This window comes from Arachis ipaensis, chromosome B6 (genome assembly GCF_059453495.1).
Source record: "Arachis ipaensis isolate K30076 ecotype BB chromosome B6, ASM5945349v1, whole genome shotgun sequence".
NCBI lineage: Eukaryota > Viridiplantae > Streptophyta > Magnoliopsida > Fabales > Fabaceae > Arachis > Arachis ipaensis.
In genome coordinates, this window is record NC_142441.1 from 29,869,733 (window position 1) to 29,896,118 (window position 26,386).

At 35.6% G+C, this 26,386-nt stretch overlaps 2 protein-coding genes across 2 annotated transcripts; one reads left to right on the forward strand and one right to left on the reverse strand.

Annotated features, from left to right (window-relative positions):
• Positions 1-18,244: 18,244 nt before the first annotated feature.
• Positions 18,245-21,337, reverse strand: LOC107648718 (diaminopimelate epimerase family protein). The gene is made up of 9 exons (XM_016352538.3): positions 21,005-21,337; positions 20,761-20,928; positions 20,592-20,662; positions 20,354-20,411; positions 20,051-20,230; positions 19,569-19,653; positions 19,239-19,298; positions 19,022-19,095; positions 18,245-18,675 (listed from the first exon to the last, which is right to left on the reverse strand). The coding sequence occupies exons 1-9, from the start codon at positions 21,272-21,274 to the stop codon at positions 18,559-18,561; spliced, it is 1,083 nt and encodes a 360-aa protein (XP_016208024.1). The 5' UTR covers positions 21,275-21,337; the 3' UTR covers positions 18,245-18,558.
• A 131-nt stretch (positions 21,338-21,468) lies between these two features.
• On the forward strand, positions 21,469-25,959 carry FC1 (serine/threonine-protein kinase AFC1). Its single transcript, XM_016352536.3, has 12 exons — positions 21,469-21,820; positions 22,175-22,349; positions 22,631-22,657; positions 22,784-22,937; positions 23,022-23,070; positions 23,186-23,300; positions 23,528-23,619; positions 23,992-24,148; positions 24,251-24,315; positions 24,743-24,840; positions 24,929-25,034; positions 25,431-25,959. The coding sequence occupies exons 1-12, from the start codon at positions 21,695-21,697 to the stop codon at positions 25,590-25,592; spliced, it is 1,326 nt and encodes a 441-aa protein (XP_016208022.1). The 5' UTR covers positions 21,469-21,694; the 3' UTR covers positions 25,593-25,959.
• The last annotated feature ends 427 nt before the right edge of the window (positions 25,960-26,386 follow it).

A 26,386-nucleotide genomic window follows, 5' to 3' on the forward strand; every position in this document is an offset into this window, starting at 1 on the left:
CGTCAATTGTATTGTTCATTCATCTTTCGAGCTTAATGTCCTTTTTGAAAATCAACTTGAATCTATATTAATATCCCGTAGGAATCTTAACCGTAACCATCGAGACATTGATTCTTTAGAGCAAGACCTTTGGACACAAAAGGTGAAACATGTAAGTGTGCGCCATCAAGAGGAGTTTTGCATCTTTAAATTCTTGCCGACTATAATGCCTAAGATTAAGTTAACACACTAGAATACACTGTCTGCACAGACACCTAAATACGATGTAAGCTTTTAAATCTTGAGAGAAGGATTAACCCCAGTGCCAGTAATAACGATAACCAAACTTAATTAACTACTCGAAATTATTACGAATCATTATCAAAGGGGTTTAGCATGTGCGCGAATACAACATTATAAGGTGGTGACGGACGCCTGGGCAAGAAGTTTCTGAGGAATGCTTGGATATAAATTTCGGAGGAAGGAATGCTAGGTAAATTGGAACTCTAAGCTGGATATTGGGGGTGTAGCTGAAGGAGTCAAACTAAATTTATTGCAGTCTTAAAACGTGGCAAAGACAAAATACAGGAAGTGTAAGAAGACGATAGAGAGCTACCGAGGATGTCGAAGCCTAGTGAACAAAAGGAAAATCAAGAAGAGATCGAGGGAAACAAAGAATGAGACTATGAGGAATGAAGAAACAAATTTCGATTCAACTGGGGACTGCTAAAATATACCACAATTTTGATAAGATAGAGTGGAGAGGCCCGAAGTAATGGATAATATGGCAACATGTGTGACTGAATATCTAACATGTCCGAAAATAAGGAGCGAATACCAAGAGTCATCCGAGATGTGGTAACCGTGGAAGGATTCACAATGAAAGTACAAAGGGACTGCTACTGATTATGAAAGGGGTTATCGGGGACTAAAATACGAAGTAATACTGTTAGGTGATCGTGAGTCAGTTAACCCAAATCTTTTCCGCCCATCGGAGCAAACTGTTTATCGGAGATATTAAACGAGACTATACATAAGAAAGTAGGTAAAGCTTCATGGAGCGCTAAAAGCCTATGTGCTGATCTAAAACTGGAGTATCAAACATCTTAGCTCCTAAATTTGATAGCCAAGGCAATGAAAAAGCCGAGTTAAGATTCTCACTACGAAAAGCCGACAAAAGAGTTATGTGAATCTAAGGAGAAGATTTCTCAAGCTTGAAGGAGGAAGATACGTATTTCTGAAGATTACTTCAACAAACTAGAATCGGATGAGCAATTATAAATTAAGAAGTTAAATGCCGCTAAGTTGATCCATCTCAATTTTTGAAGGGGATCAATGGTCAGCGACACACCGAATCATTTTACTGCCGTACCTTTTGAACCTATTCAACGTACTCCACATTTTGTAACTTCTGAAACACGCTTCTAAAACAAATTCATGTCTTACAACCTAAGTTAGTTTAAATAAAAGGGGATGAACGTTTTGAGTAATGAAGTCAGCTTCAAGAAACTCTAAGTATGAGGAAGGACTACCGACACCTCTTTTCAGATAACGAAATCTGAATTTTGAGGGTGAAATTCTTATTTAGGTGGGTCGGATGTAAACCCCGCTAAATTAGTAAATAATTAGTCAATAAATTAAATTTTAATAAAGAAAATAAAAAATGTGAATATTATATTAAAATAGGATAGAGCTCATTAAAACGAGAATTTTGACACCAATTTCAAAGAATTTGGCCCAAGATTGGGCCGAACGGGCCGAACCAGTTGGATCGGGCCCGTATTGGACCCAAGGCCCAAGTATATAAGGCAAGGCACAGCTCTTCTTTTTCCCGACAAGCTGAAGAACACGCTGAAGGGAGGGGAAAACCATTGAACCGTAGCCCTAAATTCAATTCAAATTTCAATTCCACGTAACTTTCAATCCGGAACTCCGATTGACGAGCCGTTTGCGGCCACTCCACGGTGCCGAGCTTTACAAAGCCCGGTATATTGTAAGGTAAGAAGTCACATTTTCTTCCTTGATTTCCTCAGTTTCAGTTTCGAAAATTTATGTGCAAAGATATTGGAAATTGTTAAATTTCAGTGTTTAGGACCAAATTAACTTGGTGGACTTGCCGATACTTGTCCCGATTTTCCGTTGGTAAGGTGAAAATCCTAGAACCCTAGTTAATTCTTTGAGTTTGTGTATTGGGTATTGAATTTGGGTGTGATATATGTGAATTAGGCTTGTATATATGTATATTGAAGTTGATTGAGTACATTGGAGGCTTGGTGGAGATTGGGAGGTCTTGTCTTGGAGATTTTGAACCTTGAAGGTTGCTTTTGGTGCCTTGATGGTGTTTCGGGAATACGTGAAAATTGGCCAAGGTATGGTTTAGGTTTCACGTATTTAATATATAATGTTCTGTGAAAACTTAGGCTAGATGACCATGGGTTAGGTTGGAACGTATGAACGTACTTGATGCTTAGTAACCTTGGAAGGAATTGTGACATGAATTAGGTGCTTGTTGGATGAACTAAGAATGATGAATTGATGATGTTATGTGTATGCATATATATGTTGAACAAGTGAAATGATATTCTATTGATGTATTGAAAGGTTGAAGTGTGATGTTGTTGAGTTGAGAAATGGTAGGATTGAAAGGGTTGTTGTGATATTGTTAAAGGTATGTTGTATTGATGATTATAGGTATGATAAGTTGGGTTGGAGTGAGTTTTAAAAGAAAATGGAGGTTTTGAGGTTTTGTGAAATGTAGTTTTTTGGTCGAACTTCGGCGAGCTATAACTTCCAAATGATTTCAAACTTGTTTTATACAAAAATTGGGTTCGCAAAGTTTACGGCGTTCGAAAAAGGAGGAAAAATAATTTAAAACGAAAAAGTTATGAACGTCGGAAGTTTGGGGTTAGAAATTGGAATTCTATAGCTTTTTCAACTTAGTAAAATTTTTGGAAAAACGTACGCCCACGCGTACGCGTGGAATGGAAATTTTATGCACGCATACACCCCATTCACGGACTGTTGCCACTGCCTCCTCCCAATGCGTACGCGAAAAAGCCTATGCGTACGCGTAGTGGGTCAGGACGCGTACGCGTGGCATGGGGCGCTTGCGTACGTGAAACTTCCATGCGCGACTGGGTGCTTCTGTCAGGTGCCCATGCGTACGCGTAATGAAGGGATGCGTACGCGTAATGGTCCATTTGCGCATCCACGCATACGCGTGGGCCACACGTACGCGTGACTTTCCTGTTTTCAGCAAAGTTGTTCTGTGTTTTAAAGCTCAATTTTGAACCTCTGAACCTCTATTTTTATCCTTTAAGCCTCAAATCATAGTAATAACTCTAGTAGTAGGATGGAGATAGGAAATTAAGGTAACTTGGGGATAAAGTAAGGTTGGAAAAGTGATGTTTTAGGTATGAGAAGATAGGTGGCATAATATATATATATGTGTGTGTGTGTGTGTGTGTGTGTGTGTGTGTGTGTGTGTGTGTGTGTGTGTGTGTGTGTGTTTTAAATTGTGAATCTGGCTAATGAAAGGAATAAATGTTGCACCTAAGCACTCTTTCTTGAAAGTGCGACCCTAGGAGATGGTGGAAGGTGAGGATCCCCTTCTTTGTTCCTCCTGGTATTGTAAAATCGCCCCCAGCGAGATGGTATGGGAGGTTAAGATCTCCTCCTTTGTTCCTCCTGGGCATATGAGAACGTACCTCCTGGGTAGACACAAGGGTTGTGGTTTCGCCCCACTTGCTCCAGGTTGGTTAGCATAGAGGCTCCTCGGGTAGACGCAAGGGTTGTGGTTTTGTCCCACATGCTCCGGGTATGATGAGTTACGTATAAAAGTGCAATTATGTGATGAGTAAGTAATGAATGACTCTGAAGTGTTAATGAATGAATATGGAATGATTATCTGAGATACGAGTTTTCCTGGGTAAGTACCGTGGCTTGCCACCACGTGCTCCAGGTTGAGACTCGATACTCTGTTGACACTACTCGCAAGGGTGACCGGGCACGTATAAATTTTCGGGAATGGTAACCCCCGTTGATAAAATGATATATGAATGTATGAATTATGAATGAAATGAGAAAAAGAAAAACTATGCATAGACTCACGGGGATGTGCGACGAGGGACAGTCCAAGGGTTTTGGACTTGTCAGGTTGGCTTGATAACCAACAGATGAGCCTCATCATCCATAGGACAGGCATACATCATGTGCATTTTGTTTGTTTGTTTGCTATGCACTACTTGGGAATGCCTAACTGAATATATCATGTTAATTTCTATATTTGCTACTTGTACTACTTGTCTCCTATCTGTGCTTGCAATTGTCTGTTTGTCTGTCTTTACAAACTCTCCGAAGATGGAGGAACGGAGGAAAGGTGGAAAGGTTTAGAGTTAAGATTAAGCTTAAGTTGAGTTTAGAATTCCCTAGATACCTACCCTCTTTTATGGTTTCTGATTAGTGTTCTAAGCTTCATAATCCGAGTGTCGGCGTTCTAGGATTGCCTCTGGCTTTCCGAGGACCTTATATCTTATGTGTGTGGCACCTTTATCATGCTGAGAACCTTGGTGCGGAATTTATAGTCCACAAACTAACCGGCAAGTGCATCGGGTCGTACCAAGTAATACCTCAGGTGAGTGAGGGTCGATCCCACGAGGATTGAAGGACTAAGCAACAATGGTTAATTAATAGGCTTAGTTAGACAAGCAGAAAATAGTATTTTGGTGTTCAAAAGACATTAAACAATATAAAGAATATTAAAAGAGCAAGTAAATAAGTTGGGAATAAAGTATGGAGAAGGCAGTTAAGGTTTCAGAGTTATCTATTTTCTGGATTAACTTTTCTTATTAATTTATTTTAATCATGTAAGATTTAATTCATGGCAACTATATGTGACTAGACCCTAATTCCTTAGACCTTTCTAGTCTCCTCTAAAATTCATCAACAACCAATTTCTTGGTCAATTAATTCCAATTAAAGGGTGAAGTTCAATTCTAGTTATATGTCACAGAAATCCTAATTACCCAAATATAAGAGGATTATATATCACGTATCCTGTTAAATCCAGATAATTAAAATTTAGGAGAAATTGTTTTCAAGCTATTGTTCAAGTAAAGAGCTTTTCCAAGTTATACAAGAACGCAATTAGAAAGAGGGTCATACTTCCGTTCCACCCAAATTCATAGAATAAAGAACGAAAACAATTCTTGAATTATAAATCAAAACATGAATCAAAATAGAAAAACAATAAAATCAATCCATACAATAAACAGAGCTCCTAACCTTAACAGTAGAGGTTTAGTTACTCATGGTTCAGAGAAAAATAAGGATTGTAAATTGGAATAGAATAATGTTGCGTTGTAACCCCCTGTTGGAATCCCTTTTTATATCTAATCCTAATTAATTTAAAATCTATCTTTTAAAACTAAAATAATATCTTTTCCTATTTTTAAAATAAAAATTAAAGTTTAAATCAGAATTAATTAAAGCAATCAGCATGTCTTTAATTGATGGATGGGGACCACTTGCTTTGTAGCGTCCACACTTAACTTTGAGTGGGCACAGCCATTCTTATGTGAATCTACCTTGAGTCTCTGCTATCCCCTGGCTCTAGTCTGTGTTTCTGGGCCGAAAACTGGGTCGAAACTCGGCCTGAAATCGCCCCCAGCATTTTCTGCGAATTCTGCATGTCGCGCATGTCACGCGTACGCGTCGCTGAGCAACTTTGCTTTTCACGCGTACGCACCAAGTACATGCACGAGTCACCATGAATAGCTCCAAATCACGCGTACGCGTCAGGCACGTACACGCGTCGCTCCTCGCTGGTCAGCTCCTTGGTTTCTTCTCTTTCTCTGAAGAAGCTCCAACAAATTCATCCGAATGCTACCTAAAATAAATAAAATTGCACAAGACTCAAAGTAGCATCCATAGTGGCTGAAAGATAATAAATTCTTGATAAAACTTAACAAATTACATGCAAATTCATTAGGAAAAGATAGGAAAGATGCTCACGCATCAAACTTTCGGTTCTCACCCCATACTATGTTGTTATTTTTCAGATGCAGGTCGAGAGGCACCTCGCTAGGCGTCTGGACTTCTTAAGTGGAGTGGTTCCTGGGTTTATTCTGTTGTATAGTTTATGTATACATGTACTTAGCTTTCTCTCTGATTAACTTGTTTATTTTGTTCCTCTTAGAGCTTTAAGGAGAGTTAGGATTTCATCTATGTATTTGGGCATTTTGGAATATGTATATATGTATGTAAATATTCTCCGGCCAGCCTTGGCTTCACAGGCTAAGTCAGGAGCTAGTTATTCTGTATTATTGACTCTCTATTCTCACTTTCTGTTTATTTACACTTATAACTTTTAGATTTCTTAGCACGCAAGTAACTCAGTTTTCTGAGCGTTGTGCTTTTTATTTTGCGATTTTGTTTTACCTGTTTCCCAAGGCTCCTAGTATACTATCTCCTTTTCACTATTATTATTATTATATATTTTATTTTAGAGATCGTAATACCACACCACTTCTATTTTACGGCTTAAGCGTAAAGCTCTGTGTGGTAGGGTGTTACACATGTGACACATTTGGTTATTAAATTAGATAATAATATATAAATATATCAGAATTATATATAGAGTGAAAAGGGTAGAGACAAATATAAAAAGAGAGAGAGATAGATGAGAGAATTTAGGATGGTAGTTTATTAATTTTAGAGAAAAATATTTTCTCTCAAATTTAATAAATTTGATAAGAGTGTCATGTGACACATTTTGTTATTAAATTAGATAACAATATATAATATAATATAATATATAATATAGCTATATTTTAATTTCTATTTTAATATTTTAATTTTAATATAATTAAAAAATATTATATTGCACATTTTGATTGTCAAATTTATAATTATTCATTGATAATGATACATAAAAGAGATAGAGTAGTTGAAGGAATGAGAGGAATAGATAAAGGGATAGGGAGGAGGGGAGAACTCTTTAATTTTGGAGGGAAAGATTTGATTTCAATTGCAATGAGGGAATGACATGTGGCACATTTTTGTTGTAAAATTAGTAGGAAGGAGGATAGAACTCTTTAATTTTGGAGGAAAAAATTTAATTTTAATTGCAATGAGAAAGTGACATGTGACACATTTTGGTTGTAAAAGTATATATATATATAATAGATTTATATATATAATAGATTTTTTATGAATTTTACAAAAATACTACTGCTTGCTGTTTTCTGAGTTTTCATAAAAGTGGTAGTCGAGCTTTAAAAATTTATATAAAATCCAATTCCAATTCAAATGCAATGAAACGTGATTTGAATCAAATTTTAGGATCTCTAGCATAACTTCATTAAGAGAGATAGCTTGTACGTAAACTTTTCGTGACATATACCCACCTTGCGAGAAAACAAGGTGATGTTCTGAAAATTCGGTACAGGGGTCTCAAAGACTCCAATTAGAAAAAACGTACTGATTGGGAGAAGAGCTTTTGGTCAGGATGGATGTACTGGATAAGTATGAATATTATGGAGAGGGCCAGAATTGATTGTAAATATTTTGGGGAGGACCACAATTAATTATTGGTATCCCCAATGGACCCAGAGCGGATTGTCTGGTGAGAAAGGGTGAGGTTTGCTCCAACAGAACCAGAGTGGATTATCTGGTGAGAAGAAAAAATGTGTATGGTAGGGATGAATTATTGATAGCCCCGATGGACCCAGAGTGGACTATCTAGTGAGAAGGGGTGAGGTTCACTTCAACGGAACCAGAGCGGATTATCCGGTGTGAAGGAGGAACGTATGGGGTAGGGATGCCTACCAGAAAAATTGTTTTTCTTCCAGACGCATGCTTTTTAGTTGCATTATTGACCGATTTGAGAAACTATATCCGAGCGTAACCTCGGGTAATGTCGGGCTGCAGATAGACAACTGACGCGTGAGCTCATAGTCTGCACTAGGAACAGGCGTGCATCATATTGTTTATGCATTTGCATTTGATTGTGGTTGTTTATTTTATTTCTTTGTGATTGTACCCTTTGTCTTGGTAACTTATTTGTATGCTGATTGGATATTTTGCTTGTGCGATGGATTTAGGAATGTATTGAGGACTGATGTTTGTGTGTTGGATTTAGGTATATTATTTATGCTATTGGCTTACTTTGATATTGTGGTGATTGAGGATTGCTGTTTGTGGCTGAGGAATTGTTAATGTGACGGAGACTTTGTTTAAGTAATGTGATTTAAATAAAGGGATTTAAAACTGTTTTAAGTATTAAGAAATTTTTAAAGGTTTGATAAAGAAAATTGTTTTGTAATATGCATTAACTATTTGTATTTATTCTGTATTTTTGCTGCATTCACATTTTCTACTGAGAACGTGTGGTTTGCTCTCACCCAAATTTTCTAAAACCTTTTTAGAAATACAAATAGGATGACTGATTGGGAAGCTACAGGCGAGTAGAAGATTTGTTTGAATAGTCACTTTTGGGTTTACTCCCCTCGCCTGTGATGTTTTTTAGAGTTGTATTTTTTTCCAGAGTGGTAGGTTTTGCATTTGAGTTCTTTTGAATAACTATTATGTATTATTAGTATTATCACCGGAATGTAACAAAAAAGGAAACATCCAAAATTATTGTAAAAGATTATCTAAAACATAAAAATAATTCAAAATTTGAACACAATAAAAACTCTTTTAATTATGGTTAAAAAGAATGCATCACTTTCAGATATTTCTTATACTTGAATTTCAGATATTTAAAGTTTAGAGGTTTCATATATATTTTTGAAAATGTACAATAAAAAATAAATGAAAGTAAATTATTAAAAACAAATGTATCATTCTGGATGTTTCTTATACGAGTTTAAATTTTGATGCACTGATAGTGTAAAATGTTTTACATCGTCGTGCAATCATAACTGTTCTCTTAGATGACCAGTCACGTGGTCAATGTAAAAAGTAGTTATTTTACCTAATTTGGCGTTATGTGATTGGATGTACATGTAAAACGATTTTAAACTAATAGTGCATCAAAATGAAATTCTTCTTATACCTACATTTTAGATGTTTAAATCTTAGAGGTTTCAAATATTTTTTCTAAGAATGTATCCATTGTCGTTGTCGTCGTGTCCACAGGTGCCTTGCCATCCATCGTCATCCCTCCCGTTACCTCATCGTTTAGACAAAACGTCAAAAAAATCACGAAAACAAACATCCAAAATTATTAGGAAAAGAAAATATGAAACTTAACAAAAAAAAATCTGAAACTTAATAAAAAAATATCCAAAATATTAAAAAAATTTAAAGCCAAACAAAATAAAAAATATAAAATTATCAAGAAAAGAACATCCGAAACTTGACAAATAGAAACATCTAAAACCTATCAAAAAAGAGATCTTTAAAATTATTTTAAAACATCCAAAACCTAACAAAACAAGACATTCAAAATTATTAAAAAAAGAACATCCGAAATATAACAAAATAAAACTTTCAAAACATAAGAAAAAGAAACATCCAAAAACTAAAAAAAAGAAACATCTAAATCTATAAAAAGGAATCATCTAAAACATAGAAAAAAGAAGATTTAATTACTCTGTTGGTCCCTATAGTTTCGCCAAATTTTCATTTAGATCCCTATACTTTTTTTCCTTTCAATTGGGTCCCTGCACCAAAAAATTTTTTTCAATTAGGTTCCTACCATGACAAAACTGTTTGATTTAACAAAATATTCTGTTCCTAGATTAAAGATTCTCTAACTTTTTTCTCAATTCCTAATTCTCTCTCACTGCTATTTTGATATAGACAAAACTAACCCTCCCAGACTTAGACGAAAATTCTTCACTTTCCCAGGCTTAGACAAAAACTCTTCACTTTCACCCCCTCCTTCGTTCATTCATTGCACACCCCATCATCAGTCGAGATCAACTCCACTGGAACATTGCTGGAGGGTGTCGCTTCTCCGTTGCCACTGCCATCATTATAGGCGTTTTTGTTGCTTCTAGATAAGACAATGCTTAACCTTGTTAGTCATTGAAATATTTTTTTTTCTTGGGGGATTTTGCTTAGTTGTTTATTGGAGCTTCCTTTTGTTTCTGAGAATGGTTGAATAGGGATTTATGCTATTGTATTTTTTTATTTTTGGTATGTAGTTATGGGAGATTCGGACTTCACCATTGAGATCCACCACGGTGGAAAATTTATTGATACCGGATAGGGGTTAGAGAATTTATATTTTGATGTCGATGAATGGTCATTGCAAGAGATTGTGAGTGAACTAAAGCAACTAGGGTATAAAGAATACGCCAGGTTATGGTATAAGGAACCATGGATGGATTTGAAGTCAGGTCTTAGAGAAATGAAGTCGAATGCGGATGCGATGAGAATGGTTAGGTCAGTGGTGTCAAGTTCTTAAAAACATTGCGAGGTGTATGTTGTCGATGGAGTCAGAGAAGGTAACGGGATTGAAATCACTTCTAGTAATGTTAATTATATGCCAGAGGAAGGTGAGGACAGTGGCAGTGGGTTGATAGAGGTGAAGTGGATGCTGAGTTAGAGCCTTCTACTGATGAAGAGGTATTTGATGATAGTGCTGATGATGGTGATCATGAGAATCACTTTGGGTTTGACGTGGAGGATAATAATCCACAATCGAATGCTTTTGGGGATTCACTGGCCCACTAAATGATGAGGGACCTGCAGCAGCTGGATCAACTCAAGGTGCTGAAGGTTTAACGGAGGTTGATAAGAAAATTGGGGGCATCTCTGATGGATATGAGACTGAAGATATAGATAGTTATGGGAGGACTCTGATGAAATGATAAAGAAGAGGAGGTTTCAAAAATACAATGAGGCAGAGATGAACAGAGAGTATGAATTTCCGGTGGACTGGAATTTAAATCACTAAATCAGTTTAAAGATGCTATTAAAGAGCATGCCCTATTGAATGGTCAGGATATCAGGTTTAGAAAAAATGATAAGGTGAGGTGTAGAGTTGTTTGCAAGGGGAAGGGAAAAGTGCAAATGGATGTGTTTTGCAAGGTTGGTGGTTCTGACTGTTTTAGGATCAAGACACTAAAGGGAAAGCATAGTTATGGAAGAAATTACAGCGAAAGACTTGTATCAAGCAATTGGATCTCAAAAAAGATTACCAACAACATCAACAAAGGGGAGAAAATGAAGCTTGCGACAATTATTAAGACCATCCAAGATAAATATATGGGCAACATCAGTGTCGACAAGGCTTATTGGGCAAGGAGGAAGGAAAGAGAAGAGGTACATAGGTGGGCAATCCTGCAATATACCAAGCTCAGGGATTACTGTATGTGCAGAGATACTTAAGACAAATCTAGGATATAGTTTGAGTATATTGGTTTATAGGCCTTCTCTTACGCACCAACCCCGATTTATAAGAATGTATATGTGCCTTGATGCAGTCAAGCAAGGCTTCTTGGCGGTTTATAGACCTATAATTGGTGTGGATGGTTGTCACTTGAAGGGTGACCATGGACAACAGCTGTTGGTTGCTGTAAGTAGAGATCCGAATGACAATTATTTTTCAATTATTGTGGCTACAGTAGAGGCAGCGACCAAGGACAGCTACGGGTGGTTCCTGAATCTGCTGTTAAATAATATTGGCGAATCAAGAAAGTGGGTGTTTATGTCAGACCAACAAAATGTATAACAAATGTAATAATTAATGGTTTAATTATTGATGAGCGGATAATTTATACGCTTTTTGGCATTATTTTTACATAGTTTTCAATATGATTTAGTTAGTTTTCAGTATATTTTTATTAGTTTTTAAATAAAAATCATATTTCTGGATTTTAATATGAGTTTGTGTGTTTTTCTATCATTTCAGGTAATTTCTGGCTGAAATTGAGGGACTTGAGCAAAAATCATATTCAGAGGTTGAAGAAGGACTGCAGATGCTGTTGGATTCTGACCTTCCTGCACACAAAGTGGATTTTCTGGAGCTACAGAACTCCAAATGACGCGCTCTCAATTGCGTTGGAAAGTAGACATCCAGGGCTTTCCAGCAATATATAATAGTCCATACTTTTCCCGAGTTTAGATGACACAAACTGGCGTTCAACGCCAGTTCCATGTTGCATTCTAGAGTTAAACGCCAGAAACAGGTTGCAAAGTGGAGTTAAACACCAAAAACAGGTTACAAACTGGTATTCAACTCCAAGAGAAGCCTCTACACGTATAAAGCTCAATGCTCAGCCCAAGCACACACCAAGTAGGCCCCAGAAGTGGATTTCTGCATCATTTACTCATTTCTGTAAACTCTAGTAACTAGTTTAGCATAAATAGGACTTTTTACTATTGTATTAGACATCTTGGGATGTTTAGTTCTTAGATCATGGGGGCTGGCCTCTCGGCCATGCCTGGACCTTGTTCTTATGTATTTTCAACGGTAGAGTTTCTACACACCATAGATTAAGTCATCATCATTCCCAACCTATGAACGCGTGCCTGACAACCACTTCCGTTCTACCTTAGATTGAATGAGTATCTCTGGGATTCCTTAATCAGAGTCTTCGTGGTATAAGTTAGAATCTATGGACGGCCATTCTTGAGATCCGGAAAGTCTAAACCTTGTCTGTGGTATTCCGAGTAGGATCTGGGAAGGGATGGCTGCGACGAGCTTCAAACTCGCGAGTGTTGGGTGTAGTGACAGACGCAAGAGGATCAATGGATCCTATTCCAGTATGATCGATAACCGACAGATGATTAGCCATGCAGTGACAGCGCATTGGACCATTTTCACTGAGAGGACATGATGTAGCCATTGACAACGGTGATGCCTAACATACAGCTTGCCATAGAAAGGAGTAGGAATGATTGGATGAAGACAGCAGGAAAGAAGAGGTTCAAGAGGAACAAAAGCATCTCTATACGCTTATCTGAAATTCTCACCAATGAATTACATAAGTATCTCTATCTTTACTTTACGTGTTATTTATCTTTTAATTATCAAATCTCTAAAACCATTTGAATCCGCCTAACTGAGATTTACAAGGTGACCATAGCTTGCTTCAAGCCGACAATCTCCGTGGGATCGACCCTTACTCACGTAAGGTTTATTACTTGGACGACCCAGTGCACTTGCTGGTCAGTTGTGCGAAGTTGTGACAAAGAACTAAGATTATGAACGTGCGTATTAAGTTTTTAGCGCCGTTACCAAGGAATGAACCGTCACGATTTCTGCGCACCAATTATTCTGTTGATCCCTATAGTTTTCCCAAAATTTTAATTAGGTTTCTATAATTTTTTTCCTTTCAATTGGATCCTTATACTACTTTTAATTTTATAATTAGATTCTTCCTAGTGTAAAAAATGTTATAAGTAACTGAATATTTCTTCGCAAATTGAAGGTATTTATAATTAAAAACCTAACTAAATCTTTGATCGCATGTATTTTGAAAAAATATTCTGTTAATTTTAATATTTTTATATGAAAAGGACCTAATTACAAAATTAAAAGTAGTGTGCGGACTCAATTGAAAAGAAAAAAAGTATAGGAATCTAATTGAAAATTTGGTAAAATTATAGAGACCAACAAAGTAATTAATTAAACCATAATTAATTTGTTATGTTTGCAATTAAATCAGATTATGGACTGCAATTAGGGGTGAACGCGGATTGGATCGGATCGGATATGGCCAAAATTTCGATCCGATCCGCACTAAAATCATCAGATCGGATCGGATCCAACATCCGCAGTTTTTAAGGTTGGATCCGATCCGATCCGCACATTTGCGGATCGGATCGGATATCGGATATATCTGCAAAACACAAAAATATTTTTTAAAGCTTATTTTTATTAAAAACATATCAATGAAATTCATTTTTCTATTCTTTTAAATATATTTACTCTTAAAATAATATTAAACATACTTTTTTTAAATAATAAATTAAAATAATACAACATATATGATAATTATTAGTTGAAATAAAACATAAAAAGAATATTTACTTATTTATTTCTTTATTTTTGCAGATACACCGATATGCGGATACCAACACAAAATTCGCAATCCGATCCGATTAGTGTGCGGATCTGATTCGATCCGATCCGAAAGCCTTGCGGATCGGATCCATATCCGCAATTTTCGGATCGGATTCGGATAAATACTGCGGATATGCGGATCGGATCCGATCCATGAACACCCCTAACTGCAATATGCCATTTGTTATGTTTGCACTTAAATAAGATTTGTTATCTTTGCAATTAAAATAAATTATCGACTGCAATATGCCATTAGTATTGATTGCACTTAAATAAGAATATAGACTACTTAATTTGTTGTATTTGCACTTAAATTATAATTCAAGGGCTAATGCAAGTGTTTCAAGAGATATTATCAAATTGGAGCATAGGATTCGCTTGAGACATTTATATGCCAACTATAAGAAGATATATGGGATGGTACTGTACTGAGGGGTCTGATTCTATCCATTGCCAAAACTATCTATCTGAAGGAATGGGAAAGAAGGATGAATCAACTTAAGGAGATCAAGACGGAGTGCTATGACAAGCTAATGGCTCTAGATCTAAAATTGGAGACAAAGAGTCACTTCACATTTGTGGCCAAGAATGACATATTAATGAATAATATCTCAGAGGCATTCAATGGAAGAATTCTAAAGGCAAGAGACAAGCCAATTCTTACTATGTTTGAATGGATTAGGTGCTACTTGATGTCAAGACTGAGAAAAAAAAGAAGATAGAGAAGTATGAGGGCTCAATTTTGCCAAATTCCAAGAAAAGGTTGGATGTTATTTCTGTTAGAGCTATGGAGTGGCAAGCTAGATGGGCAAGAGATCTAAAGTTTGAAATTCACCATAAGAACAAGATGATCATGGAAATGTTTGTTGTGGATTTGATGGCTGAAAGGTGTAGTTGTAGGTTTTGGGTTTGTGTGGTATGCCTTGCCCACATGCTTGCTGTGCAATTTTTGAAAAGGGTGATAATCTTAAGGACTATTGCAGTAACCACTACAGTCCAGCAGCATACCTTACTACATATGGGAAGTTAGTATCACTAATTAATGGAGAGAACATAACCAAAGATACAATCTGATACTATCATCCCCAATATTCAGAGTTAAACCAAGAAGGCCAAGGATTGTTAGGATAAGGGAGCCTAATGAGAATATATCACAAATAAAATATAGAAGAATTGGAACTTCTGTTACCTGCAGTAATTGTAGCCAATATGGACACAACAAAAGACACTGTCCAAACTCTATAGTGATAGGTATTGAATGCTCATTTAATTTGTTGATGTGTTAAATGAACTATTAATATTTTCCATTTGATGTTTCAGCTCCTGAAGGCATACAAGGATCTGATGTTGCTGCTGGAAATGGAGGAAGCGCTGCTGCTAATAATGAAGCTAGTGTTGCTGCTAATGAATCTGGTGTTTCTGTTGCAATAAATTGATCTGATGCTGCTGTTACTCTTAGATCTAGGGTGGTTAGAGAAAGAGGTAGAAGAAGAGCATGAAAGATGAGCAGAGGAAGGGGTAGAGGGAGGGTTGCTACGATGACTGAACCACCAAGTAAGCCACCAAACACCCATGCACCACCATTTCAGCCTCCAAACACCCTTGCACCACCATCTCAGCCACCTACCTTTCCTACACCAGCATCTTAGCCTCCTATTCAATCAATACCATCATTTCAGCCATCACTGCCAACTGTACCAGCATCTTAACCTTTGCCTGAGACTAAAGTCTTTGGAGTGAGAAAAAAGTAAAAGACTCAAGCTAGGAATGAGAAAGGCAACAAGTCAACCACCTAAACATATAGACCTCACACTTGATTGAGGCTTCAAACTCTTTAAGGTTTTCTTTTGATATGTAATGTCATTATGTAGGAATTTTAGTCATATTATGCCCCATGACTCTTCTTTGTTTATGGTATGCCACTTTATTATGTGGTATAGACCACCTTTATTATGTGGGTAGACCACTGTTATGAGTTGGTGGACCATTTATTTTGTGACTATCTAGGTGTCTTGCAATATATAATTTAAACATATTTGATGTCTATTATAAACTATGGATGCATTGTCTATAATTCAATGCATCTTTTGTTATCATTATTTTCTATTTTGTATCATATTTCTATGTATATTAAATAGCAAAGGAACAATATTCATTGAAAGAAATTAAACATATAATATATCTTTATTGCATTCAAAATAAACAGGACACTTTTGAGTTATATAGATTATAGAATATTACATTCTCATGACGGCCATAATTTTTACACCTTTACAATAAGACTGCAATAATCAAAACACCAAATATCAATATCATCATAATTTGCATCTTGTTTTCCTTCTTCATAGTGTCTTCTATTTTACCAAGTTGCTCTTGGACCGAACTCAGCTCCCCACACAAGCATCTATTGGTCCACTCTCCACATTTAATCTCTTTAGTTTCTTGTGCCTTTAATTCTCTGACCTTTCCAAACTCTTGCTGGGAACCACTAATCTATCATCACCAATTTTTTTTTCATCAACCCACTCAAAAAATTTGTATCACCTGTTAGGACAAAAAATGAATCTTCTGTTTGGATGTCTTGATGTACTTGAACTTCAGAGAATGAGAATGTCTCCACAAAAGCAACGAACTCTCCTTTCCTTTTGCTTCAATTATCTACTCTTTTTATCTTCTTCATCATCAATTCACTCGAAGAACTTGTATTTTAGTATTCTCCCACAACCAACATACCTTCTTCCATGACTTGCTACTACCGAAGAAGACATGACAACAACTGCCTCGCCACAAAAATAAAGATGTCTCCTCCTGATGAGGGTTTTCGAACTACAGATTCCTAAAGATAAGTGACTTTCATCCATGAGTATTCACAGAGTATGAGAAACAAACATAGGAGGAGAAGGGCTAGGAAGAAGTAAAGAGAGTCAGAACTTAGAACCCTTCAAAGTGTGAGTGATTTGTAAAGGGTAAATGATGGGTATAATGGTCAATTTATCCATCCTTAACGTTTTTGTAACGTTTACTGTCAACAGGGACTTAATTGAAAAAAAAAATTGGTGTAGGGACCCAATTGAAAGAAAAAAAAAGTATAGGGACCTAATTAAAATTTGGCGAGACTATAAAAACCAACAAGATAATTAAACCAAAAAAAATATTCAAAACTATTAAAAAGAATCATCCAAAACCTAAAAGACATGGAGAGAAAGACGAGACACAAAAAAAAGAAGAAGAAGAAGAATAGCAATAGGGGACGACATAAAAAGCAATAACTTTTATATTTTTTAAAAAGAAGTAAAAAAAATGAGAATGACGTGTATTTTTTAAATTTTAAGATCAGAGTTTTTAAAAAGTTAGCTATTATGTTAATAAATTGATTACACATCAAGTTGGTACCTGTATTTTTTCTAATTCAAAATATAAAAATCTTGGCAAATTTAAATAAATAAAAATAAAAATTCAACCCTTTTTATCTTAAAAAAATATCCACGTTCTTTGTCCATGCTACTCTCTACCAAAAAATTATATAGACCGAACCCATTTAAAATTTATATTATTTTATTCTTCCATTAATCAACTCAAATCTGCTAATCCTTTTTTTTTTCTTAATTTAATTTTAATAACCTACAAAAAGCAACTATTTTTATACTGAAGCACGCAGTGTAATTTAATTGCTAAAAGCCTAAAAGTCTAAAACGAGCAACGTGATTCACCTACCAAATTTTGCAATAATACGGACACGTCTCTTGCTATAAAATTAAGAATACATAGTCAAATTATTTTTTGAAAAAATAAACCGCGCTTTAAATTTATTCCTAAAAATTTTATCAATTAAATTAATCTTTTAAATATTATAAATTAATTATATGTCTTTTAATTATTTTATTAATAATTATGTAAAATATTAATTGATAACATACATAATATTTATTATGTCTAATTAAACACTAACTAAATATTTATAAAAATATATTAATTTAATCACCAAGTTATATTAAGAATAAGATTTAAGTAATTAGTATAAAGAATTAAATTAATAATAAACATATTTAATTAATTTAAATATTCAATTCGACATATCAGGTATCATATATATAATCAATTAACATTTTACAACATCAATCGTTAATCGAAATTGTTAACAAAATGACTGAATGACAAATATAATTAATTTTTAATTTTTAATAGACTAATTTAATTGAAAATCTTTTAGAAACGAATTTGAAAAATACCTTACCTTATCATTTAGGAACTAATTTGACTATTAACCTATGAAATTAAACTCAAAGTTCCTCACATAAAGATGTTTTTCTTCTTCGGCATTCAGCACCATAGAAGCTCCCATCTCCTAGTGTCTGGAATTCACAAACATTTCTCACAACTCATTGTTATCTAATCTAATGTACACATAGTACAACATAAAAAACAGTCATTCAACCTGTCGACTAAACAAAATTGAAGTTTGCACCTCTAATATATAATTTATTCCACAATTGGTAATTAACATAGGATTGAGTTTAACAATATCATTTATGGGGCAATTGCGCAACGCAAGCATATCAAAGGGGCAAAGATCCATAAAACACAAGGTCTGCTGAGCCTGTCATATAAATATGATTATCTTCCTCCTTCCACTCAATCAGCAAAGGCCCTCCAGGTAGATCAACCGTGCAATTCTGTAACAATTTCGCATATTAGAAAACAAAAATAATAACATCTAAACCATGTCCTCCTAATTGGATATTGTTTCATCCAAAGAAAGTTATTTCAAATTTAAGGGAATTAAAATGTGGTATTTTGATTGACTAGGGTTCTAAATTCCCCAATATTTTAAAATGCTCTATCCGAAACACAACCTTAATGAAAATTCATTTTCCTTCTTGTTGCAGGATAAATATAAAACTCAGCATGTCTTCCTAGATTATTGTATTTTGAATTTAAAAACAGCTTATAATCTGAGACAGCTTTTGAAGAAGAAAAAAATATTTTAGTGAAAGAAATCAAAATAAAACATGAACATACCCTCCCAGCTCGACCCTCAAGAACTGCTGCAACAACTGTGGCACAAGCTCCAGTTCCACAGGCTAGAGTTGCACCTGCATATAAACAATTTGCAGAAGGAAAAAAAATGAAAAAGAAAGCAAAACCGCAAAAGAGTTAAGTTCTCCCATATAAATATTTGATATGCAGACCACACATGATTCAACTTTGACATGAACAAGCATATAGATGTTCTAACCTGCTCCACGCTCCCAAACACGCATCTTCAGGTGAGAATTAGACAGAACTTGTACAAACTCTGCACGTTAAAACTCATAAGATCATTCCATGTTACCGCAATGAGAGTGCAGAATTGCAATAGGATTAAATGATAACCATTTGGGCCCTTTAGATCAAGCTCAATGAATCAAAACATGGAGGTTGAAAATTTGGGGTACAGGACAAGGCAGCAGCACAATATTATTGAGGCACTAGTGGAAGAAATAAAAGATCGCAGAGGTGCACACAGTATAAACATAATACAGAATGTTGACAATCATACTCCAAGCATGAAAATTGACAATCTGACCTGTGTTAGTTCGTGCAGGGAACACCTCATGATTTTCAAATTTTGGACCAATTTCTGCTAGCTTCAATTCATCAACAAGCAAATTCTGTTGCAAATAGAATTTAAACATATTGGTATGAAGTCAAAACAGAAGAAAAAAAATTGTTAAAAAGTTATTGTCACACTGCTCTAACAGAGACAGAAGCTTCTCCCAAGGTGTTAAACCAAAGGTCCAGTAAACAAAAATACTAGAATTTCAAAGGAGCTTTCTTCATTTTGAATAGAAGGTTGTACATTCAATTGTGCCAATGAATATCTATGCATCTGTAACAGAATATTATCGCAGTGATCATTTATTGGTTTTTTTTTTTTTTTTTTCGTACTTCTTTGCCATCTTACACAGCTTCATCCCTTTGGATAGAAACAAATGCATGAAGAATGAAGATAATTAAAAATGGGAATTGTAACTATGCAATTATATATTGTATGTTAGAAGTATAGACCTGGCTTTCTTCATTACTGAATGTTATACAGTGTGGATTTCCCATGCTAACACAAGTAACATTCCATGTAACTCCATCTACATCTAGTTTTGCTTTAACAACAGCACCGTCCTTATTTGCGGGTAACTTAGTAGGCACATCTGATGGTTTAAGAATCGGCTCCCCCATATCAACTCTGACCTGAAACAGTTAGTACTATAGGAATGAATACCAGATAAGTTTGAAAAACAAAACCCTTCAATGCTAAACCAACCAACAACACTAAATAAGTAAACTGCAAATACTAGCCCCATAACAACTTACGTTCCCATCCTCTACGATTTCGGGAACAATGAGGCCAGCACCAGTGTGTACGGTAAAACTGCAAACAAACAAACAACAACAAAGCCTTACAAACATTGTTATACGATATTTTCAGCAAGCTATTTATTCATAACAAGTCCGCTACCATTACAGATATCCACACAATATCGCAGGCTATACTCGCTATAACAAGCAAAACAGTGTGAAATCTTCTGAGTAATTAGAGAATGAGCATTACCTGTGCCTGCCGTGTAAATTTTCAAGCTGAGAAACAAATTTGGCAAAGCATCGCACTCCATTGCCACACATCTAACGAGAAAAAGGTACCAATTTAAGTGAATAAAATATCAACAATCGATAATTAATAACAAAAATAATAATAAAAGAAGGAAGAGTCTATTGATTACCTCCGGTTCACTACCATCAGAATTAAAAATTCTCATGGTATAGTCAGTGCCATTGATTCCAGGAAGAACAAAGATAACTCCATCGGCACCAACGCCAAAGTTACGGTCACAGAGCTGAACGGCTTTCTCAGCAGTGATCTTTGGCTCCGAAGAGTCTCTATTATCAATCTATTCAGAAACCCACACGCAATGTTATAAAGGGGAAAGAAGGTTGGGGAAATGGTGACGTGGCGGAATGGCTCACCAAAACGAAGTCGTTTCCGAGACCGTGGTACTTGGCGAAGTGGAGGAATCCGGACTCCTTGCGCTCGAGAAACGAACTGGTTGAGGTTTTGACGGGAGCATCGATGCTCATCGAAGAAGAAGAAGCGACGATGCGAGGGTTAGTGTATTTAAGAGTGCGTTGAGGAGTGGCCAAAACGGATAGCCTGGTGGAAGAAGAATGGCGAAGAAGACTGTCGTGGCGGCGCGTCGGAGAAGTAATAGGAAGAGAAATGGTGGCGGCTATGGCCATGGCTGAACGCTGATTGCTTCCTGCAATGTTCGACTTCGACTCTCCTCATTGCTGTCCCGATCTGACTTAACGACTTGAATTCGTTTTTTTTTTTTTTGACCATACAGTGGTTACAGTATTATTGGGCTTTTATGGGCCGTATAATTTGGGCCTCAAGAAAATAATATTGGCCGAAATCCATAACGATCGGTTCCGTTGATGATAACGCTTCAGCATTCTGTTAACCACGGTTAAGCCTGAACCCATTCTCCATCTCTCTCTCTCTCTCTCTCTCTCTCATCCGATCCAACTTTAGGTGGTTATTCGGAACAAAATTTCCCCAACTTGGTGTGTTTTCTGATCCGGACGTGATCTGAAAACAATCGAGTTCAGTTCAGAATTCTTATACTATATCGTGACGAGAGCTTCATGCTCAGGTAAATGGAGACGCAGCGGATAATGGAGATTCCGCATAGGAGCATAGACAAGAGGCCAAGGAAGAGACCTCGTTTAACATGGGACATGCCTCCTCCTCCGCCTCCTATTCCTCCTCCTCTTCCTTGCAAGGTTTTCATTTATCTCATTCTTTCTTCTCGGCATCTTTATCTTTTTCGTAATTTCCCCTATGCTTGATTGCTCGTAATTTCATATTAGTGAATTGATTTGTATATCAATTTGATGTTTACTTTTTTTAAAATTAAATAAACAAATTTGCCTCTGGTTTGGACATTTTTAGCTCAATTAATGTGTATAGAAATTATTAATTATTATCACAGTTGGTGTATTTCATATGGATGAAGTTTAGGTTGATTTATAAGCAACATTAGGCTTGATTGTTGTGTATTGGAGTCATATAATTTTAAATGATGGAAACATTTGTTTTGCTTAATTTTTGGTTGATTGGTCTGTGAATGGTTGCAGGTTCTTCCAGCTTCAAATCGCAGCCAGGAGGTTGGGAATGGCATTGTTCCAAATCATGTTTATTCATCATCCATGTTTTATAGGGGAACGTCTCGCAATGGATCGCCCCCTTGGAGGCCTGATGATAAAGATGGTCACTATGTTTTTGCCGTGGGTGAAAATTTGACACCACGATGTAGGTGATTCATCCTCATTTAATATGAAGTATATTGGTTTGCAATGTTCTGTTTGTTAAGTCTAGTATCATAGAGCCTCCTGCCTTCCCTACTATTTTTTTTTCATCTTTTCAAGTTTCTATTTATGACTCATCTAAACTGAGATTTTGAATGATTAATTTTAACAAATGAATCTCTGTTGGGTAGATTTGTTTTCTTTTGTCATTTTTTGCTATCATGTATAGCTTTATGCTTAGGTCATATGTGTCCTTAACTAAAATTGATTCTGTTATGTTTGCAGACAGGATTCTTGGTAAAATGGGTGAAGGTAGCATCCAAGATTCTGGTTCTTTTTATGGGATAAGATTTTTAAGCTTACTAAAAAAATCCTATTCTTGGAGTTGTTTTACTCCTAAATGTTATGGTCTAATTTGGATGCTTGAATGTCATTCAGGAACATTTGGTCAAGTCTTGGAATGTCTTGACAATGAAAAGAAAGAAGTTGTGGCAATTAAAATTGTTCGCTCCCTAATCAAGTATCGTGAGGCTGCAATGACTGAAATTGATGTGCTGATGAGGCTAGCCAAACATGATGTTTCTGGTTCTCGGTAAGAGTTCATTCTGGTTCTCTTCCATTATTGGTTGTAGATGTTAAAAAGTAATTGTGGTATAAGTGGTTTCGTTCTTTGCAGTTGTGTGCAAATACGGAATTGGTTTGACTATCGTAATCATATTTGTATTGTAAGTATTTATTGATACTTGTAATTTGATTAATATGACAGGAGTATCTATTCCATCATGTTTAAGTATTCTGTGAGTTAAAAAACTTGCGGATCTATTGAAATGGTTTCAACAGGTATTTGAGAAGCTTGGACCAAGCTTATACGATTTTCTACGCAAAAACAGCTATCGTTCTTTTCCCATTGATCTAGTTCGGGAGTTTGCCAGACAACTTTTGGAGTCTGTAGCATGTGTGTGAACATATCTTGTACCAACTACCAAATTATTATATATTTTATACATATCTTGTGCTGCTTTTCCGTTGGGAGGTTAATTTTCAAGACACATGTAATGGCTCATAAATATTGAATGCGGATAGTTAAGCTTGATGTTTGAAAACAAGTGAAACTATTATTGAGTTAACAGAAAATAAATATTTATGCTTTTAAGGCTCTTATTTTATTCTTAATATCTGCAGTTATGCATGATTTATGCTTGATTCACACTGATTTGAAGCCAGAGAATATTCTGCTTGTCTCATCAGAATTTATCAAAGTGCCAGATTATAAGGTATCCTCTTTTCAGTCATTATCCTACTATGCTGATTCAACTTTCTTTGTCAATTGTCAGTTGTTGAAACTAATGTGTAGGTGCTGGCAAATGTTGTTAACAAATTCACTTTTGAACTGTGTAGTTGCATTTTTTTTTTTCCCCTTGCTAAAAAATATCGGCACTTGTGCTAGTTTCTGTAAGATAGTTTTGGGTAAGATAGTATATATAAGATAGTTTTGGTTAAGATAGTTTCTATAAGATAGTTTTGGGTAAAGAGAGTTTTTGTATTCATGGAAGTTTTGTTGCACTTGTTTGTTCTCAACAACTCAAAGATCAAAATTTAACATCCATTCTCTTTTGTCGCCATGTTCTTCATTTGTGACATTTAAGTTTTTGTCACGGACCACAAAAGATGGCTCCTATTTCAAGAATCTTCCCAAGACAAGTTCCATTAAACTCATTGATTTTGGGAGTACAACATTTGAGCATCAAGATCATAGTTATGTAGTGTCAACAAGACATTATCGTGCACCAGAAGTTATCTTAGGTAACTTTTGTTCCTTGTGAAATTTATGCTTATTGGATCAGTGACCATACCTTATATTTACTATCTATATTTAGTATTTACTATCTCTTGTTTTTTCTATAGGTCTTGGATGGAATTATCCTTGTGACCTTTGGAGTGTAGGCTGCATATTAGTTGAACTTTGCACAGTAAGTAGTCAACACTCTAATCCTTTATGGAAAGGTTTAAAAATAGTTGTCCATAGCTGGCCTAGAAAATTTGATATGCCATGTTTTGTCTACCTTAGAAAATGTTATATGGTATGTCAAGGGCTCAAAATAACTTTCTAATTGGTCAATTCATACCACTTGGAAGTTTGGATTGGGTGGCTAGTACCTATAACATGTGTTCATGACATATACATGTTATTTCCAACAGGTTTTTGATCTTGAGGCCTGTTGATATTTATAATGGCTAGATTATATTCTTATTTCTTGTTGCCATACTTCCATCAACAAAAAACTTTTTCTATGTTTTTTAATTTGTGTCTTGTGTTATTTTATTTCAGATTTCCATATATATACTTTCGTTTATTTTTGGTCTCGTCTAATGATCCTCTTCATTTTATATTAACAGGGTGAGGCACTTTTCCAGACGCATGAGAACTTGGAACATCTTGCCATGATGGAGCGAGTTTTAGGGCCACTGCCTCCCCAAATGGTGGTCAGGGCAGAGTAAGAGCTTTTGGATTCTCTTTGAACTTGGAAATAATTTTTCTCGTCAACCTTTCTGTGGATTTTCATGTAATGCCTGGTACTGCAGTCGTCGAGCCGAGAAGTATTTTAGAAGGGGTGCACGTTTGGGTTGGCCTGATAGTTCAACTTCAAGAGAAAGCATGAGGGCAGTTTGGAAATTGCCTCGATTACCGGTAATTCCAACTCTCTGGTTTGCGTATACCTAATTCATCTTTCATATAATTATATATAGTATGTGTTTTATATGATGATTCCGTGGCTTAGTGGTCTTCCTCTTCTACCTGCCACATGTTTTGCTACATTTTTTGCCTTAAAAGATAATTCTGTAGACGACACTTGGATGAAATTAAGGTCAGTGCGAAAAAGGCTGAGTTGATTAGATGCTTAATGCAAAAGTATTTGTCATCTACACGTGATAGCTTCAAATTTTTCAACTGAGCTTCTGCTTACCCTTGTAACCAAGGAACTTAATGATTATTATATCATCTAGTTTTCTTCCATGGTGACAATGTGTCAAGTAGTTTTAATCCAGTTCCTTACCTGTTTATTTCTCTAATATTCCTCTGCAGAACCTTATAATGCAGCACGTTGATCATTCTGCCGGTGACTTGATTGACCTCTTGCAAGGGCTTTTACGGTATGAACCAGTAGAGCGGCTTAGAGCAAGGGAAGCGTTAAGACATCCCTTCTTTTTGCCAGGAGATCCTAAAAGATATGGTTACTCATTATAAGTGACAAAATGGTGTGGAGAAGAAAACACTGCCGAGAATGTAGGGTAATATCAACACAAATACTATGAGTCATTTTATTGCTCCACTGTATAGTGAAAAAGTGGATTGCATCACTTTTTGTACTATGCATTCTTTGTGTGTTAGTCGTCTCCTTTCGTTTCTTCGGCCCTCCCCCATAATTGGTGTTTTAGTGTGTAAATTAATTCCTGCTGTGCTGCTTAATTGGAAGCACCTATCGTCACAACTCACAAGGAAAGTGTTTGGTGAGTAGTCAAATGTTGACTTCGTTATACGTCAGTTATTGGTTATTGCCTCTCAGTGATTGAGAATAGGGCATTATATGTCTCTCTGGAATTTTATCTTCTCAGTTTGCTGCATGGTGTTTTAATTGCCCACTTACTTGTTTCTTGATGATTTTGTGAAATGAATGATGTAAAGTCACGGTGATAATGTGGAAACACATTACTGTGATGTACTTAGTATATAAGTAAGCAACAATATACATAATTGTATTTTTTTTTTTAGACAAATTAAAGAAAATGCGATTAAATTGATGAAAAAGTTGAAATCCATCAAGTTATTACTATATAAAATAAGGAGAAAAGGATAACTTGATCTCTAATTTTTTGGTCCACAGATATTTAAGTTTCTGAAAATTTAAAAATATATTTAAGTTTTTGATTTCTTTAAAATTTGGACATATTAATTCCTGAGTCTAATTTGTTCAATTTTAAAAACTTTTTCATATGTCAGTACAATAGGAGTTACGTTTGATTTTTCAGTTGATTCTGACA

Bases quoted from the DNA above. Each gene is read 5' to 3' on its own strand.
- LOC107648718 (XM_016352538.3), bottom strand. From the start codon at position 21,274: ATGGCCATAGCCGCCACCATTTCTCTTCCTATTACTTCTCCGACGCGC. The intron at 19,299-19,568 runs GTCAGATTGTCA...TTTAACGTGCAG, and splicing joins CCCTGCACGAACTAACACAG to AGTTTGTACAAGTTCTGTCT. The intron at 18,676-19,021 runs GTATGTTCATGT...AAATTGTTACAG, and splicing joins TTGAGGGTCGAGCTGGGAGG to AATTGCACGGTTGATCTACC.
- FC1 (XM_016352536.3), top strand. From the start codon at position 21,695: ATGGAGACGCAGCGGATAATGGAGATTCCGCATAGGAGCATAGACAAG. The intron at 21,821-22,174 runs GTTTTCATTTAT...GAATGGTTGCAG, and splicing joins CTCCTCCTCTTCCTTGCAAG to GTTCTTCCAGCTTCAAATCG. The intron at 22,658-22,783 runs GTAGCATCCAAG...AATGTCATTCAG, and splicing joins TCTTGGTAAAATGGGTGAAG to GAACATTTGGTCAAGTCTTG.